This window comes from Erythrolamprus reginae, chromosome 3 (genome assembly GCF_031021105.1).
Source record: "Erythrolamprus reginae isolate rEryReg1 chromosome 3, rEryReg1.hap1, whole genome shotgun sequence".
NCBI lineage: Eukaryota > Metazoa > Chordata > Lepidosauria > Squamata > Dipsadidae > Erythrolamprus > Erythrolamprus reginae.
In genome coordinates this window covers 226,474,415-226,492,615 of record NC_091952.1, presented here as the reverse complement: position 1 = coordinate 226,492,615, position 18,201 = coordinate 226,474,415, and the positions used below count along the sequence as shown (strand labels likewise).

At 37.6% G+C, this 18,201-nt stretch overlaps 1 protein-coding gene across 4 annotated transcripts in view; it reads left to right on the top strand.

Annotated features, from left to right (window-relative positions):
* The window catches only part of VIRMA (vir like m6A methyltransferase associated), a 40,923-nt gene extending 26,131 nt beyond the window's left edge, over nt 1-14,792 (top strand). For all 4 annotated transcript variants that reach the window (XM_070748059.1, XM_070748060.1, XM_070748058.1 and 1 more), the window contains 7 exons: nt 1,696-1,848; nt 3,045-3,205; nt 3,757-3,853; nt 4,740-4,906; nt 6,332-6,663; nt 7,690-7,833; nt 14,459-14,792. In XM_070748059.1, the coding sequence (XP_070604160.1) occupies nt 1,696-1,848; nt 3,045-3,205; nt 3,757-3,853; nt 4,740-4,906; nt 6,332-6,663; nt 7,690-7,833; nt 14,459-14,607 (1,203 nt within the window). In that variant the 3' untranslated portion in view covers nt 14,608-14,792. The remainder of the gene's footprint in view (nt 1-1,695; nt 1,849-3,044; nt 3,206-3,756; nt 3,854-4,739; nt 4,907-6,331; nt 6,664-7,689; nt 7,834-14,458) is intronic.
* The last annotated feature ends 3,409 nt before the right edge of the window (nt 14,793-18,201 follow it).

Below are 18,201 nucleotides of genomic sequence, written 5' to 3'. Positions count from 1 at the left end.
AGAAGGAATGCTGAGTCATGGTGCACCAGCAGAATGAAGCAATCTATTCTACGACCTGATTGTTCAATACTTGTATATATTGTAATACACCTTTGTATGGATGTGATTTGGTGTAGTTTGATAATGGTTAGTGGCCTGGTCTTGTGGTTTAGTAGTGGTTAGGTGGTCTGTGATAGTTTCGTCTAATGCAATAGTTTGGTTAGGTGTTCTGTAATATAATATAGAGTTAATAGTTTTTGATACTACGAAAAAGTAAAAACCTTCCGAAGAAAGAACTCCTACTGTAGTGTCTTTATTAAAAAAACTGTCCAGGGCTTGGTGTCCATGTTTCCAAAGCAAGTTCAAAAATGAACTCTGACATATTTTTGCTGTTGCTTGTTGGTTTTGCCATCTTTTTATTTATTTACCTTTACTGTTACTACATGTATCATTCGACTGTTATTTTTTCTTACTTTGTGAACCAACCAGAGTTGCTTAATAAATAAATGCATTCATCAATTGTGTCAACTTGCAAAGCTTTCACAAACTTCACGGTGATTTAGAATGTTGAAAATATTACCCATAATTATGGAGAAATAAAAAGTTGTAAGAGCACTTATCTATGATCACAGTGTCAATGATTAACATGGTTTTGAGAAAGAGCTTCATACAATGGATCTACAAGTATAAAAAAGTATTTTGCAACATCCCTTTGATATACATTCTGTAATATTTCCACATGGATATTGAAAAAGGAAGCCATCTCAAATTGATCTATTTAGTATTGAAAGGGGGTTTCTCTTAAAGAGCAGAATGAGTCTATACTTCTTTTTAAAAATATTGTTTTTATTAAATTTATCAAAGTATAAAATGAAAGTCAAAATAGTGGGGAAATGGGGAATGGTAAAAGGAGGAATGTAGGATAAAGGGGATAGAAGCAAAAAGCATTAACGTCTCATTTTTTTCAGAGCGGTAAAATGGAAATAATAAGATTACAGCTTCAACTTTTTACTTTTGCATGCTTAATATACAGGGTTATCCAAAAAGAATGAACCAATTTCACGATTTATTTATTTATTATTTATTTATTTATTATTTGGATTTGTATGCCGCCCCTCTCCGAAGACTCAATATTTTATTAAGGAAAAGCAATACAAAAGTCCAGCCAAGTCACAAGTATTCTACTCACAATCGACTTTTATTTCCTGTCTTACCAAGTATTCAATGTGGCCACCATCTGCAGTATGGGCAACATCAATGCGATAAGAGCATTTCTCCCAGGTGCTTATCAGGATATCACAATCCACTGAGTTGTATCCAAGGGTAAAGAAACAAACTCAACCTTGTGGAAGAACGGTGCAACTACATCACCCCTGTGGCAGCCATTCAAAACTTAGATAACTCCTCTTTCAAATGGTCACTGACTCTTATATGACGATGCTTGAGAACTGAAGCAATGCATCATGAAATCGGTTCATTCTTTTTGAATAACCCCTGTATATCTTAGCCATTTTTGTAACAAATTAGTGCATTCCTTTTCATGAAAATAGGTGTACCCAAAGCTATATTTTACAGCTGTTGTCTTTGTTTAGTTTGGAGATTATGTTGGAAGTTTAGTTTATGTGTCCTTCATTGGCAACATTATATTATGTATAACATGGCTTTTTATACATTTTGCAGTACTTTTTCACTTAGATACTTCTTCATGTTCTTCAGGGATGTTGTGGGGATGATGGCAGTCTTGCCGAAGTAGATGGAAGTCATCCTCCCAGGACACTGGGTCTTAGCACTGCAGAATTAAAATATCAGTTGCAGACCAAAGAAGAGACTCCTGAAAACCTGCTCCTTGAACTGGAGAAACTGGTTTTGGTAATGTAACTTTTTACTAATATATATATATCTATATATATATAATATAACTAAAAACCTGTAGATAGTAATATTGAATACAGGCAGTGCTCAACTTACTACCACAATTGAGCCCAAAATTTATGTTGTTAAGGGAGACATTTGTTAAGTGAGTTTTGCCCCATCTTGTGACCATTCTTGCTGCAGTTGTTAAGTGAATCGTGGCACTTATTAAATTAATTACATGACTGCTAAATGAATCTGGTTTATCCATGGACTTTGCTTGTCAGAAGGCCTCAAAAGGTGATCCCGTGATCCCAGGACACTGCAATCTACATAAATGTGAGTCACCTGCCAACTGCCTGAATTTTGATCACGTGATCATGGGGATACTGCAATGGTCATAAAGAATGAAAAATAGCCATAAGTCACTTCTTTCAATAATGATGTCACTTTGGTCACTAAAAGAACTGTTGTAATTTGAGGACTGTCTGTATTGTGTGTGCATTATTCAGGCTGAATAGTTACTTTGGCTAATGAGAGAAATATAAGATTAATCTTATCGCATTTTGGAAGATAACAGAGCCATCCTGATTTCCTTGATCATGGTTGCCATCCTCTGTTCATTTAGCTTTTCACAGAGTTCTCTACCTGCATCTATCAGTCTTCATGGTTATTTGGTCTTGTTGTCTACACATCTTCTTGATCTTACATAACCAGCCAACAGCATTTTGTACACTATGTTAGATTAAATGACTTACACGGTACACAATTTTTAAATAAACCTGTTCACATTTAAAATGTCACCTTTTGTTACATTATGTTAATTTGCTTCATATAATTTTGTAGTGTTTTGTAGTGCATCATCTCTAATGGAAATCCAAAATAAATATACTGCTCAAAAAAATAATAAGGGAACACTCAAATAACACTTTCTAGATCTGAATGATTGAAATATTCTCATTGAATACTTTGTTCTGTACAAAGTTGAATGTGCACAACAGCATGTGAAATTGATTGTCAATCAGTGTTGCTTCCTAAGTGGACAGTTTGATTTTACAGATGTTTGATTTACTTGGAGTTATATTGTGTTATTTAAGTGTTCCCTTTATTTTTTTGAGCAGTGTATATTCTAGTGAAATGCTCTCTATGTATCTTGTTAACTGTCCAGAGTAGTAGATTTTATATTATTGATGACTGTAGAATTTCTTATCTAGGAGTGTTCTAAGGAAGAAGAGAACCTGGAAGCGTTACTGGATAATGTTGTTGGACTTAGGCAGATGTTGGAATCTGCTGGAGAGGCTTGCCCTCTAAGTGACCAAGAGGTGGAACCAATTTTACCTGCTCCAGAATCTCTCCAACATCTATTTAACAATAGGTAAAATATAAATTCTTAAATTCTATTGTATAATTATTAATATTATATTTATTATACTAAATTATTAATTTCCTATCTCTGTAAAACTTGGGAGTCCAACCTTTTCCTTTTTTCTGTTAATTTTCTTAAGTAATTGCATATCAACCAAATATCTTTTTATTTATAGTGTTCTGTCTGTTCCTGTTACTTTTTAACTTACATTTTTTCTATTATACCATGTATTGAAGGTAAGTTAAATTTGACAGGTAAAATGATGTGATATAGTTTTAAAATAATAAAATGGCGAATAGTTGCAACTGAATGAGAAAATGGCAACAGTTTGTTAGTTATGGGCTGTCCTTTTGTCTTTGATTAAGAACAGATATTCATAAGGATGTAACAATGTGGGCTACAAGAAGATTTTTGGCAGGATAATTAGAATTTGGTCTTAGGAAAAAAATTAGTAAATATGTAGCTTGAGGAAAAAGATTTATGAATTTTAGTAGCATTAACTTATTCCTAAAGTCTCCACAAATATTGACTAATAATGAAAGCTGTGTTTTACCTTACAGGACTATGTACATCTTGGCAGATGTGATGGATGACCAGCTGAAGTCTATGTGGTTCTCACCATTCCAGGCTGAAGAAATTGAAACTGACCTTGATATGGTAAATAATTACCGTAATTCGTTAATTCTTGGTAATATTTTTCAACTCTAAGAGTAATACAATATTGATTTCAAACCTCTACATTAAGCTTGCTAGCACTTGGGGTTATAGTATAATTTTATATTCGATTTCTATTTTTCATATCAACATCCTCTCCCCCATCTTGAATTATTTATTTCAGCACCTTTTTGGAAATTCCCTTTGGTCTGAAAAACAATTTACTAGATGCCATAGTAACCATATTTGATTACAGTGCATGTAATCTTTTAGTACATAACCTTTTTCTACTTTTAACCTAGAGTTAATATTTTACATATTTAGTCAGCCTGGGGACAGAGCTAATACTAATAGCTGATTCCAGTATTGCTTTGCAAAAAATCCCTTTTATTTGATAAAGCTGATAAAAAGAGACATTTACACAAATTTGCTACAATTTGTGAGACTTATTAAATTTGAAATCCTATGCCTCTTAGTTGATTCCGTTGTTTCTGCATTCTTGTGGTCAGAGATCAGGTTTGAAAATCTGTCCAATCAGTGCAGATCTGAATGGTACCTTCTACAGAGTGCTTGGAATGTGAAATGCCTTGCTTTTAATAAATGAAGTAAATGAAAAAGCTTTTATTTTAAAGAATGCCTTTAATACACATTCCTCAAACGTTTAACTAATAATTATGGAGGAATTATATCTGTGAATAATTTCCACTTAATCTGCATGTTACTATAGCATAACGGAATATAGTCCGATCAGGAGATTTGGATTCACATTACTACTCTAATAAGTCTTCTTCCTCTTCTATTTTGTAGTGTAGCATATTTTCCATTCTAATTATATTGAGTAATAATATGTTATGGATTTACAAAATGGAATATTTTCTCATTTTTGTAGGTGAAAGTTGACTTAATTGAACTGTCAGAAAAAGGATGCAGTGACTTTGATCTGCAAGCAGAGCTGGAGAGGTCATTTGTTACAGAGCCTTCTTCTCCTGGTCGGACCAAACCCACACCAAGCTCTAAACTTGGCAAACACAAGCATGAGACATTTATAACTTCTAGGTAACCAGTGGTCTTGATTTTGCACATTTTTTGTGTGCCTTCAAGTCATTGTTGTCTCATGGCAACTATCTGACAAGTCCCTGCAGATTTCTTGACAAGATGTCAGAAATGGTTTGTCATTGCCTACTTCCAAGGACTGAGGGAGAATGAGTGACCCCAGATCACTCTGTGGGCTTCATTCCTAAAAGGCAGGAGTAGAACTCAACAGTCTCCTGTTTCTAGCCTGATGCCTTTAATCAGTATACCAAACTGGCTCTGTACATGTACACATAGATTTCACTTACTGACTGGCCTGTTTAGCAGTGGTTTAAAGTTACAAAGTTGGTTAAAAAGTAGCTTTACAATTGGTCCTTGTATTTACAACTGTTAAAGTATCCCAGTAGTCACATGATCACCATTTATATCTACCATAGCTGGATTCTGACAAGCAGAGTCAATAGAGAAGCCAGCAATAAAATTGCAAATCATGGTCACATGATACCTTACATAAACTGAGGCTAGTACACTTAATAACCTCAGTGGAAGTGAGGTGGTAGAGGTGGTAAGTCCATCACAATGATGTGATATTTTGCTACACAGTAGGATTTCTGTCCCAATTGTTGTCATTAAGCAAGGACTACCTGTATATCCATATACATACATACATACATACATACATACATACATACATACATACATATGTATATATATATATATATATTCATTCTGTGAAATCAAATTGTCCACTTAGGAAGCAACAGTGAATGACAATCAATTTCACATGCTGCTGTGCACATTCAGTTTTGTACAGAACAAAGTATTCAACGAGAATATTTTATTAATTCCAAGTTTTGTAGTTTAGGAAACAAAACAAAACAAGCAGAAAAGTAAGAGTTGCTGAAAATGATGCAACTAACCAATGTGGCTGAGCTTCAGTCTGGATTATTTTGTCACAAAGAAGTGGGCGCCAATCAAGGGTGAAATTCAATTTTTTTTCCATACTAGTTCTGTGCGTGTGGCTTGGTAGGCATGGCAGGATACTGCAAGATGTCTATTCCCACCCCACTCCTGGGGGAAGGCTATTGCAAACACTCAATTCCTACCCAACTCTGGGACCAGCCAGAGGTGGTATTTTCTGGTTGTCTGAACTCATATGTGCTAGAATGAAATAAGGATATACCAGATTGTTGGGAGAAGGGAAGACTCCAAACCCCTTTTAGATTTAAATTTGAGATTTGGTAAATTCTATGGAACATATCAGTGAGTTATAGTAATACTATTTGTACTTAACTGATATAAAAGTGCTTGCTTGAAGTAGCAACATCAACAAAGTTCAGTTCTGAGAAATATTCAGAAAAGTGACTACTAAATAACAAGAAAATTTCAGTGTGGTTTTAGTGGCTTGTGAAGAATTTGTAAACATTCTCCTCTTTTGTATCTCTATAGTGGAAAGTCAGAATACATTGAACCTGCCAAGAGGGCTCATATTGTACCTCCCCCTAGAGGAAGGGGCAGGGGAGCATTTGGCCAAGGCATCCGCCCTCATGACATCTTCCGTCAGAGGAAACAGAATACCAGCAGGCCACCCTCTATGCATGTTGATGACTTTGTAGCTGCAGAGAGCAAAGAGGTGGTTCCGCCGGATGGGATTCCCCCTCCCAAGAGGCCACCTAAACTTTCACAGAAAATTTCTTCCCGTGGTGGCTTCTCAGGGAACCGTGGAGGGCGGGGAGCATTTCACAGCCAAAACAGATTCTTTACACCGCCTGCTTCGAAAGGTAAGTTATATGGTTCACTTGAACTTGAAAACTTTGAGCTCTGAGAAAGTCAAGTTGACTCACATACTCCTTAAAGTGAAATTCATTGTCATGCTGGTATATTATTTATCCTAGCAAGTAAAAAGAAACAGAATCTACAGGGTTTTTTCACATTCTTTCTCCTGTCCTCTCTGTTACTCTTTAAAAATGAGTAAAATGTATACATAATTTTGTAAACAAGGCCTCCCTGTGGTTTCCCCAGTCGCACACATTATTTGCTTTTACATTGATTTCTATGGGAAAAATTGCTTCTTCTTACAAACTACCTAAGGATGCCTCTACTTAAGAAACTTTTCTATATAAGAACCGGGTATTCAAGATTTTTTTGCCTCTTCTCAAGAATCATTTTCTACTTACAAACTTGAGCCTCCGAAGCTAACCGGAAAAGGCAGGGAGAAGCCTCTGTGGGGCCTCTCTAGGAATTTCTTGGGAAGAAACAGGGCTGGAAAAGATGGGGAGAAGCCTCTATGGAGCTTCTCTAGGAATCTCCTGGGAGGAAACGGGACCGGAAAAGGCAGGGAGAAGCCTCCATGGGGCCTCTCTAGGAATTTCTTGGGAGGAAACGGCCGGAAAAGACGGGGAGAAGCTTCTGTGAGGCCTCTCTAGGAATCTCCTGGGAGGAAATAGGGCCTCCACCCTCCCTGTGGTTTCCCCAGTTGCAATCATTATTTGCTTTTACATTGATTACTATGGGAAAAATTGCTTCTTCTTACAAACTTTTCTACTTAAGAACCTGGTCATGGAACGAATTAAGTTCGTAAGTAGAGGTACCACTGTAATTCATTTAAGCAAGGGTGCTGTTGAAATTTGCTTAGCAAATAAAGTCTTGCAAAATAAATCAGAGTTTAACACTGCTCATTTCCTATGCTGTTGTATTAGCATTTTATTTTTTAAAAATAGCATGCTGTTAAATTGAGACATTAAGTGAAATCTGGATTAAAATAAGAGCAATATGCATTTAGCTTAAAATTGCATGTTTTTGTTTAGGAAATTACAGTCGTCGTGAAGGAGCCAGAGGATCAAGCTGGAGTGCCCAAAACTCCCCGCGAGGAACTTACAGTGAAAGTCGAGGTGGACAGAGCAATTTCAACAGAGGCCCTCTTCCCCCTCTGAGACCTTTAAGTTCTGCGGGTAAGGGGTTGCTTTCCTTCATTGTATAATTCATTCATTTACACTTTTTGTTTCTAATCGTTTTTTCCAAGGGACTCTTAATATGCCTTACAAAATAGGGGTGAAATCACAACACCACCATTGAATGTGAAATTGAGAAGTGAATACTAAATGAAAGTTTTGTTCAGCATAATAGTAAGCAAATACATATAACTGCTTGGTAGTCAAACAGTTTCCCTGAGATAGTAATCATCACAGAAAATAGAAGGCACCCCTTCCGGGCAGCATATAACAGACAGAACACAAACCTTATGAAACAATTGTTGGAGCAAAAACCCAAGTTACTTTTTGTTTTTATTACATTGTGTCACAGCAGGTTTGGCACCTTGTCAGCCTTGGTTGATCTCAGAGTAAGTTTGGACTTGGGCTACTACCTGGGTGGGAGGACAACAGTAAAAACCAGGGCTGTATGTAATCTAGGAAAAAACATCCCAGAAAATGACAGTGGCGTTACGTTTTACTGCCAAGAAAATTACATTACAAGTTTGCGTTCTAATTTTTGACCTTTACTTTATTGTTTAACTCTGCCAAGACACTTTAGATCAATGATGGCAAATCCTTTTTGGTTCGGGTGTGCTATCATGCGTGCATGTGCCCACATCCTTTCCCTGCTCCCCCCCCCTCCATGCATGTACACATCCTGGCGTTGCCCCCCGCACACCTACACAGGCCTTTCTGAAGCCTGTTAGGTGAAAAAAATGCCCAAACGGGCAAACCAAAAGTTTGGGGAAAACTACTTTCGCTTTGTTATAGTGCTATTTTTTTGCACTCCAGAGAGTTCAGAGAAGCTTCCAATGGACAAACCGGAAGTTTGGAATATGCAATTCCAGTTTGCCCATTGTGCTGTTTTTTGCACTTCAGGAAGTTTCCCTGAAACCTCTGGAGTGCAAAAAATAGCACAAAGGCAAACCGGAAGTGCATTTTTCCAAACTTCCGATTTGTCCATTGGGTGATTTTTTTTTGCCTGCATTACTTCAGGGAGAAACAGCCTTTCCCCAGGCTGAAAATTAGCTGGCCAGCACGCATATGCGCACTGGAACTGAAATATGACAAAGTCTCGCATGGCCTCCAATATGGCTTCGCATGCCACCTTCGCGTGCCATAGGTTCGCCATCACAGCAATATAGTTTCAACAAAAAGAACAGTAGAAAAATCCTAAAAAGCATGATGGCAGATTTATTGGACTGACACCCATCAAAAGATAGGGGGCATGGCCAACATCCCAGAGCTATGGGTGTCTCCTGCGCCCTGCAGGGAACCCTGAATCCCAGGTGTTTGGAGACCTTGAACCGGATTGGAACCAGGTCAGATACACCCTGGAGGGGTGTTGAAGAAGACAGGCCTTCCTGAAGCCTGGTAGGTGAAAAGAATGCCCAAACGGGCAAACCAGAAGTTTGGGAAAACGTACTTTGGTGGTCTGGGGGAAGGCTTGCAAACCGTCCAGGGAGCAGGCATCAACCTCTTGGCTAGCAGCATTGGAAAACAACTCACCATTAACCGGGGCGGCCATGATTGGGGAGATTGGAATAGAGGATTGCCTGGGTAATAAGATTTAAGCATTTATGCTGGAGAGAAGTGAAGAACTGCTGAAGCTGGATGAGTGCTTGGCCAATTTAATTACAAAAGAAAGAAATTTAAAATTCAAAAGGAGACAAAAAAGACTTTAAAATGAAGTGCGTGGCTATCTAGCAATTGGAAATATAGAGAGAATTAAAGGAAAAAGTTTAAAAGCCCAAATTTGAGGATGTTTTTATAATTGGACGTAGGGGAAGTTAAAAAGATTGAAAAGGAATGAAGAATTTGAAGAATATATTTTATAAGTGCTAAGTGGATTTAAAACTTTTGTAAGAGAGTTGTTTTGGTGCATTGGGAAATTGGCAATGCCATCTACTGGTTAAAAGAAAATATTGCAACAAACTGGAAAGTGAGTTTACCAACAGCTGGAGACTGACCTTGTTCATAAAAAGACAACTAGGAACTTGAAAGGACTTGAAAGCAGTGTGTGTTGTGCTATTGATACTTATAGCTGCTTTCAATACCATTCACTATGGTATCCTTCTGCGACAACTAAACACGTTGGGAGTGGGAGGCACCGTGATACGATGGTTCTCCTCCTATCTCTGGCCGGTCGCAGTCAGTGTTGGTAGGGGGACAGAGGTCAACCTCCAGACCCCTCTTTTCCAGGGTGCCTCAGGGTTCGGTCATCTCTCTTCTCCTATTTAACATTTAGATGAAACCACTGGGTGAGATCATCCAACGACACGGTGTGAGGTATCAGCAATATGCTGAGGACACCCAGTTATATATCTCCACCCTGTGTCAGTTCAGTGAAGCAGTGGATATGATGTGCCAGTGCCTGGAGGCCGTGAGAGTCTGGATGGGAGTTAACAGTCTCAGACTTAAACCCTGAAAAGACCGAATGGCTGTGGGTATTGCCTCCAGAAGGCTATGTCGACTGTCCATACTTGGTTGGGTGTGTGTGTGGAGAAATTTGCCCCCCTCAGAATGGGTTCGCAATTTGGGTGTCCTCCTAAACTCTCAGCTAAGATTAGACCGACATTTGACAGCTGTAGCTAGGGGAACCTTTGCACAGGTTCACTTAGTGCACCAATTGTGACCCTACTTGGATCAGGAGGCTCTTCTCCGTCACTCATGTCACCTCACGGTTAGATTATTGCAACACGCTCTACATGGGGCTACCCCTGAAGAGTGTTCAAAGACTACAGTTGGTCCAGAATGCAGCTGCATGAGTTGTTGTGGGTGCACCTAGGTATAATCACATTACACCAACCCTCAACGAACTGCATTAGCTCCTGATTGGTCTCCGGATGCAATTCAAGGGTTTGGTCATTACCTTTAAAGCCCTGCATGGCTTAGGGACAGACTATCTTCAGAACCGTCTTCTACTACATAGCTCCCAGCGACCAGTAGAGTTTATGTATGGTATGCTTGTGTTGTATGTTTTTTAAATGACGTGTTTTTAGATACTTTCTTTTAATATTAGATTTGTTACATTTTATATTGTTATTATTATTGTTGTGAGCCGCCCTGAGTCTGCGGAGAGGGGCGGCATACAAATCAAATAAATTATTATTATTAATTATTATTAAGGGCCCACGGAGTTGGTCTTCTCCGGGCCCCATCAACTAAACGGTGTCAGCTGGCGGATCTGTGGGGGAAGGCCTTCTCTGTGGCTGTCCCAGCTCTCTGGAACCAGTTACCACCTGGGGTCCGGACTACCCCCACCCTATTGGTCTTCTGGAAAGTGGTAAAGACCTAACTTTTCTGACAGGCCTAGGACCATTGATCCTATGGTGGTAACCAGCGAGATCCGGCCATGAACAATAGGCAGGAGTTTAATTGTTATATTGTAAATTATTTTTAAACTGTTTTTAGAGGTGTTAGAAATATTATTGATGTTTTATTTATTTGCTGTGAGCCGCCTAGAGTCCTTAAGGGAGTTGGACGGCATAGAAATTGAATAAATAAATATATAAATAAATATTGTGTTTGATGGTGATAGAAGATAAGAGGACTTTGAATTGGATTGGACTGAAATACAAAGAGATTAATTTTGTGAATTGTGAACTGGACATGATAGAAACGTGTATGGGGATGTTAAAATACATTCATGAAGACATAAAACCTACCTTTTGGAAATCTGGTGGAAAGAAAACAAATGAAGCTGGATCATAAAGAACATTTAGAATTTACAATGGTGGAAAAGGAAAATGAAGAAAATGAAGAACAAGGAGATTACACAGATGAAAAAGGGACTGAGAATTAAAAACAGATTAATGATTACACTGGAATTTACAGAGATAACTAAAGAGTAAGAAGGGAGTATTGTTATCAGAAGAAGCAAGTAAAAAATAAGGGTGGGGGATAATGAGAAGAGACTAGGGGGAATTGAGAGTAGAATTATATAAATAATAGACTTAAAAGGAAGGAAAGGAATTTGAGACAAAATAAATCATTGGCATAAAAATGAAAGAAGAAGTTAGGAGAAGAAGTTAGGATTTGGAAGGATAAAATCTATAAAAGGTGAAATTTTTGAGAGACCAAAAGAGCTCTTGGATGAAAAGGGGAAGGTCAATACAAAGGAATTTTTTTTAAAAGAATTGTTATTTTACATGTAATCATGTCAACACTGTTAGTTGTATATAAGTGGGTATAATTAGCATAATTATCTTGTTAAAAGGTTTTTTCTATAAGTACATGATGGTTTGGATTAAATTTTGATGATGAAATGGAAAAAGAATAAAGAAAAGAAGAGAAATAAATTAAACTACAGTAGGTCAGTTGTTGGAAGATTATAAAATTTGAATACTCACTAATTTTCTTTATAAGATTTGTTTTTATACAAAATTTAATTTATAACATTGATTTAATGTTGAAAATGATTTAGATAATTACTGAAATTGTTGAAATGTTATAAGAGTTGTATAATTATTATTTTTAAAGGTCTTCATATAAAATAATATACTTATTTTTTTAGAATTATTGTTTTACATTTAATTGTGTCATCACTATTAGCTGAATATAAGTGCATAATTATCTTGCTAAAAGTTTTTTTTAACAAATTAGTCTATATTAGATTGGAGCATGATAGTTTGAATTAAATTTTGATGATGAAAGGGAAAAAAAGAAAAGGGAAATAAATTAGACTAGAGTAGGTCAATTGTTAGAAGATTATAAAATTTGAATAATTACTATTTACTTCATAAGATTTGCTTTTATAAAATTATTGTATAACTTATCAAATTGATTTAATGTTGAAAATGATTTAGATAATTACTGAAATTGTTGAAATGTTTGTAACTAGCATTAGATCCTTATGTAATATTATATAATTTATGGATTTTTTGCCATTGAGATTTTAGATAATTAGGGGTTCTTTTTTCTTTAATATTGTATATTGGGAAGTTGGTAATGTTATTAACCAATGGATGGAAGTGTAGTGATAAGATTAGAATTCATTTAAAAATGGGGAATGAGTTAAAATACACAGCTGGGGTGGCGCAGCAGGTAGAGTGCTGTACTGCAGGCCACTGAAGCTGACTGTAGATCTGTAGGTTAGCGGTTCAAATCTCATCATCGGCTCAAGGTTGACTCAGCCTTCCATCCTTCCAAGGTGGGTAAAATGAGGACCCAGATGGTGGGGGCAATATGCTGGCTCTGTTAAAAAGTGCTATTGCTAACATGATGTAAGCTGCCCTGAGTCTAAGGAGAAGGGCGGCATACAAATTGAATGAATGAATGAATGAATGAATGAATAAATAAATAAAATTGAGTGATAAAGTTGAAAGGGAGATAAGAAATGGGAAAAGAGATCAGAAATTTATGGCATTTAAAAATGACAGGATTAAAAAAAAGAGTAAAGATGTAAATTGAAGTAAGGGAGGAATAGAGCCCAAAATCAAGAGGTACAAGAGATAATTAATATGTTTGGAAGATAGGCTATAGTAATTGATTTGAAAGAAAGTTGAAAATTAAAGGTGGTAGACCACCAAGAACAAGGGGACACAATCTGAGGTTAGTTGGGGGAAAGATCAAAAGCAACATGAGAAAATATAATTTTACTGAAAGAGTAGTAGATCCTTGGAACAAACTTCCAGCAGACGTGGTTGGTAAATCCACAGTAACTGAATTCAAACATGCCTGGGATAAACATATATCCACCCTAAGATAAAATACAGGAAATAGTATAAGGGGCAGACTAGATGGACCATGAGGTCTTTTTCTGCCGTTAATCTTTTATGTTTCTATGTTTCTAGACCCATGCCACAAAAATAGGAAGTAAGGAGGTGGCATTAGAGGGAGGCCGGAAGTAAGAAAGAGGGAAGAGAGAGAGATAGAGGGAGGGGAGTAGTATGAAATATAGAAGTAATACAGATGGGAGATAAAAGTAGAAAAAGTGCAAAATTAGGATACTTCTTTTTGGTACTTTGGACAGAAATGTATAATTATGTATGTTTTGATATTATGGTATAGGTATGGATGTTTATGTAATGATGGTGAAAAAAATAAAAAAAAATCTTTAAAGAAAAAAAAGTTAATGGAATGAGTTCCTTGCTAAGGATTTTAAAACCTATCCATACAACAACTTGCATGTTTCAACTATTGTTAAAATACATAGCTTTAAATTCATTCGAATGGGAGTTGGAGATATGTATTAGACCAGTGTTTCCCAACCTCGACAACTTGAAGATATCTGGACTTCAACTCCCAGAATCCCCCAGCCAGCATTCGCTGGCTTGGGAATTCTGGGAGTTGAAGTCCAGATATCTTCAAGTTGCCGAGGTTGGGAAACACTGTATTAGACAATATCAGAATTAGCATCTCTTTTTCAGCCTTGGTTGTCCTCACAGTTTACCTGTTTTCAGCCAGTTATTTATTCTCGGTAGCAAGTTTTGGTTTTAGCCATACTAAATTCCAATCTTAATACCTTTTCCCCCTGCCTGTTATATATAATCTTAATTCTTTAAACTGTTTACTATGTAGCTTTAATTCAACCATCTCTCAGTTGCAGATCCTACTAGAAGTGCATAGGTTCTGTTGCCAATAACCTTTCCATTTGTTTAAGGCTACCGGCCAAGTCCCCGCGATCGTGCATCCAGAGGCCGTGGTGGACTTACACCATCTTGGGCAAGTACCAACAGCAGTGGTTCAAGAGGAAAGTTTGTTAGCGGAAGCAGTGGAAGAGGACGTCACGTTCGTTCCTTTACTCGATAAATGGATCTCTGAGAACATTCTGACTCGGAGCATTTCAAGATGATGGTGAAATACTTAAAATATATTCAAGGACCAATGCTAGACGTGGTACCTGAGGGCAGCAAGATATTATTTTTTTTAGGGATTCAATTTTGTTTCATACAAGATCTGAGATTTCAATAAAACTGTCTTTTTTGTGTGTGTAATATTTGACTGTGTTTGGGACATGACCTGGCGGTGCTCCAGAAATGTAAGGTTTTATTCCCCCGGTAGGTTTGCAATGTGACTTTCACCTAAGATACCACTGAGACGACACCTGCTAAGTAATGAATGAAGAATAACTTTTAGCGTTCTGAGATAGCAGAATCCGTCAAGTACTTTCCTAAAGCTCCAGCTGTTGCCTTTGTTTGATCAACTTCTAAAGCTACCATTCATCAAGCAACTCTGGATGTTGCAAGATCATTTTTAGGTGAAGACGTTTCAGAAGAAAGATACATAGAAACATAGAAGACTGACGGCAGAAAAAGACCTCATGATCCATCTAGTCTACCCTTATACTATTTTTTGTATTTTATCTTAGGATGGATCTAAGTTTATCCCAGGCATGTTTAAATTCGGTTACTGTGGATTTAGCAACCATGTCTGCTGGAAGTTTGTTCCAAGGATCTACTACTCTTTCAGTAAAATAATATTTTCTCATGTTGCTTTTGATCTTTCCGCCAACTAACCTGAGATTGTGTTCCCTTGTTCTTGTGTTCACTTTCCTATTAAAAACACTTCCCTCCTGAACCTTATTTAACCTTTTGACATATTTAAATGTTTCGATCATGTCCCCCCTTTTCCTTCTGTCCGCCAGACTATACAGATTGAGTTCATTAAGTCTTTGATGATACGTTTTATGCTTAAGACCTTCCACCATTCTTGTAGCCCATCTTTGGACCTGTTCAATTTTGTCAATATCTTTTTGTAGGTGAGGTCTCCAGAACTGAACACAGTATTCCAAATATGGTCTCACCAGCGCTCTATATATCGGGATCACAGTCTCCCTCTTCCTGCTTGTTATACCTCTAGCTATGCAGCCAAGCATCCTACTTGCTTTCCCTACCGCCTGACTGCACTGTTCACCCATTTTGAGACTGTCAGAAATCACTGCCCCTAAATCCTTTTCTTCTGAAGTATTTGCTAACACAGAACTGCCAATACAATACTCAGATTGAGGATTCCTTTTCTCCAAGTGCATTATTTTACATTTGGAAACATTAAACTGCAGTTTCCATTATTTCATTAAAAAGAGACACAAAGGGAACAGGCAGTGTTATTTTTGACCATGGTTAAAAAGATTTAGTCATACCGTTTTTGGGTCTCAGCCTTTCTAGTGTGTATATTATTATTTATTATTATTTATTAGATTGATATGCCGCCCCTCTCCGTATGCTGGGGGATGTAGCAATAACAATAGCACTTGAGACATGTATACCATTTTATAGTGCTTTACAGCCCTGAGTGATTTACAGAATCAACCTATTGCCCCCAGCAGTTTGGTTCTTCATTTTACCCACTTTGTAAGGAGGAAAGGCTAGATGAACCTTGAGCCTGGTGAGATTTGAACTGCCAAATTGCAGTCAGCCAGCAGTCAGAAGTAGCCTGCAGCAATGCGCACTAACCATTGTGCCACCATAGCTCATGTTGCCCTCTTCTGTATTTTCTGCCATTCCTGGAGGTCCAGGTGTCTGCCTTGAGTTTGGGGTGAAACATGTCCTTGATCCTCTGGGTCCAGAAACGGAAAATGCACATTCCAATGGATCGGCACTCAGAGAGTGACAGCAACTTTCTGCAAAGCTTCTCCAAAACCAGTTTCTGCCTTCTCAAGCAGCACAGCTTGGAACATGTTTCTCTCCCTCCCTTTTTCTCATTTAACAGGTCAAACCTGCAGTATATACCCCCAGCAGCTGAGAACAAGGGTTTACTTCAAGGATTTAAGTCGGTAAAATTAACACGCACACACACACACCACAAGTACAGTACAAGGTTTGGCCTATATATGAATGCCATCTCCATTTCCCCCAAAATACTCCTGGTTAAGAACTAGAGCAAATCATTTGCTCCTGGGATGCTGTAGTTTAGTTGTGATCTGAATATATACTGCTCAAAAAAATAAAGAAGACACTCAAATTACACATCCTAGATCTGAATGAATGAAATATTCTCATTGAATAGTTTATTTGCACAACTATTCCATTTGCACAACAGGATGTGAACTTGATTGTCAATCAGAGTTGATTCCTAAGTGGACAGTTTGATTTCACAGAAGTTTGATTTACTTGAAGTTATATTCTGTTTTTTAAGTATTCCTTTTATTTTTGAGCAGTGTATTTCACTTTCCTCCAGTCTGAGACAAGCATAAAAGCAACCAGCCTGGCAACAAAACCCATGCTGTATATGCCAGTGATGGCGAACCTTTTTTTCCTCGGGTGCCAAGAGTACGCACGTGTACTATCATGCATGCACGAGTACCCACACCCAATGCCTGGGAGGGCGAAAACAGCTCCCCACCCCTGGAAGCCTCTGGAGGCCAGAAACAGCCTGTTTCCCAACTTCTGGTAGGTCCAATAAGCTCATGTTTCACCCTCTCCAGGCTCCAAAGGCTTCCCATCCCCTCTGGAGGCTGTCTGGAAGTCAAAAATGCCTTCCCAGAACCTCTGGGTGAGTCAAAAATTAGCTGTCTAGCACACACATGCACACTGGAGCTGAGCTGGTCTCACGTGCCACCTGTGGCACCCATACCATAGGTTCGCCATCACTGGTATATGCCATATTATCACAACTGAAGATTTCTTTTGAGAATTATATCGGGCAGTGTTAGTGCTTTTATCCAACATGTTAAGTCATGATATAGTTTTGGTTTCATGTACCATTTGTGAGTTGGGTTAACATAGTTTCAGGTGTTTTCCTTCCATCAAACTTTATCAGTATTAATACCACCATGAATATAACTGTTGAATTTCTTTTTTGTTGATGGGGTTAACAGGATCAGTGTAAGAAAAAAAGTTTTTTTGGCTACTAAAACGAAGATCTAATAAACTCCTCTGCTTATTTGTCGCAGCAAAATCTCCCTACATCTATCACACAACAGCACTGCACTTTCAGAACATGCGCATGGAATAAAAATATTGGATATGAAGTATTTATTTCAAAAAATAGTATTAGTCTACAGTCAGACCTCTTAAACATTTCTTTCAACAAGCATTAACCACACTGAATAGATCAGGGCTCTCCTACCTTGGCACCTTGAAGAATGTGGACTTCAAATCCCAAAAAGCTTTGCTGGCTGGAGAATTGAAGTCTTCAAGTGTTTCAAGGTTGCAGGCCTCTGGCATAGATGATCACATTTGTCTTCCTAATTTCTTTCTGTGCAGAGTAAATTCCTTTTGCAAGTTTCTTTTTTGTAATGTATTGACGCTTTTATATTGAATCTCATTTTGGATCATGTGTGCAAAGATATTTATTAGCTTTATTAGTTAATTAGAACTGCTTTGGTGTCAACTTATTTTTTTGATTAGGAGGATATCTTACTTTTATTGTGTGATCTCCAGGAAAATATGTAGCATTTCCCCT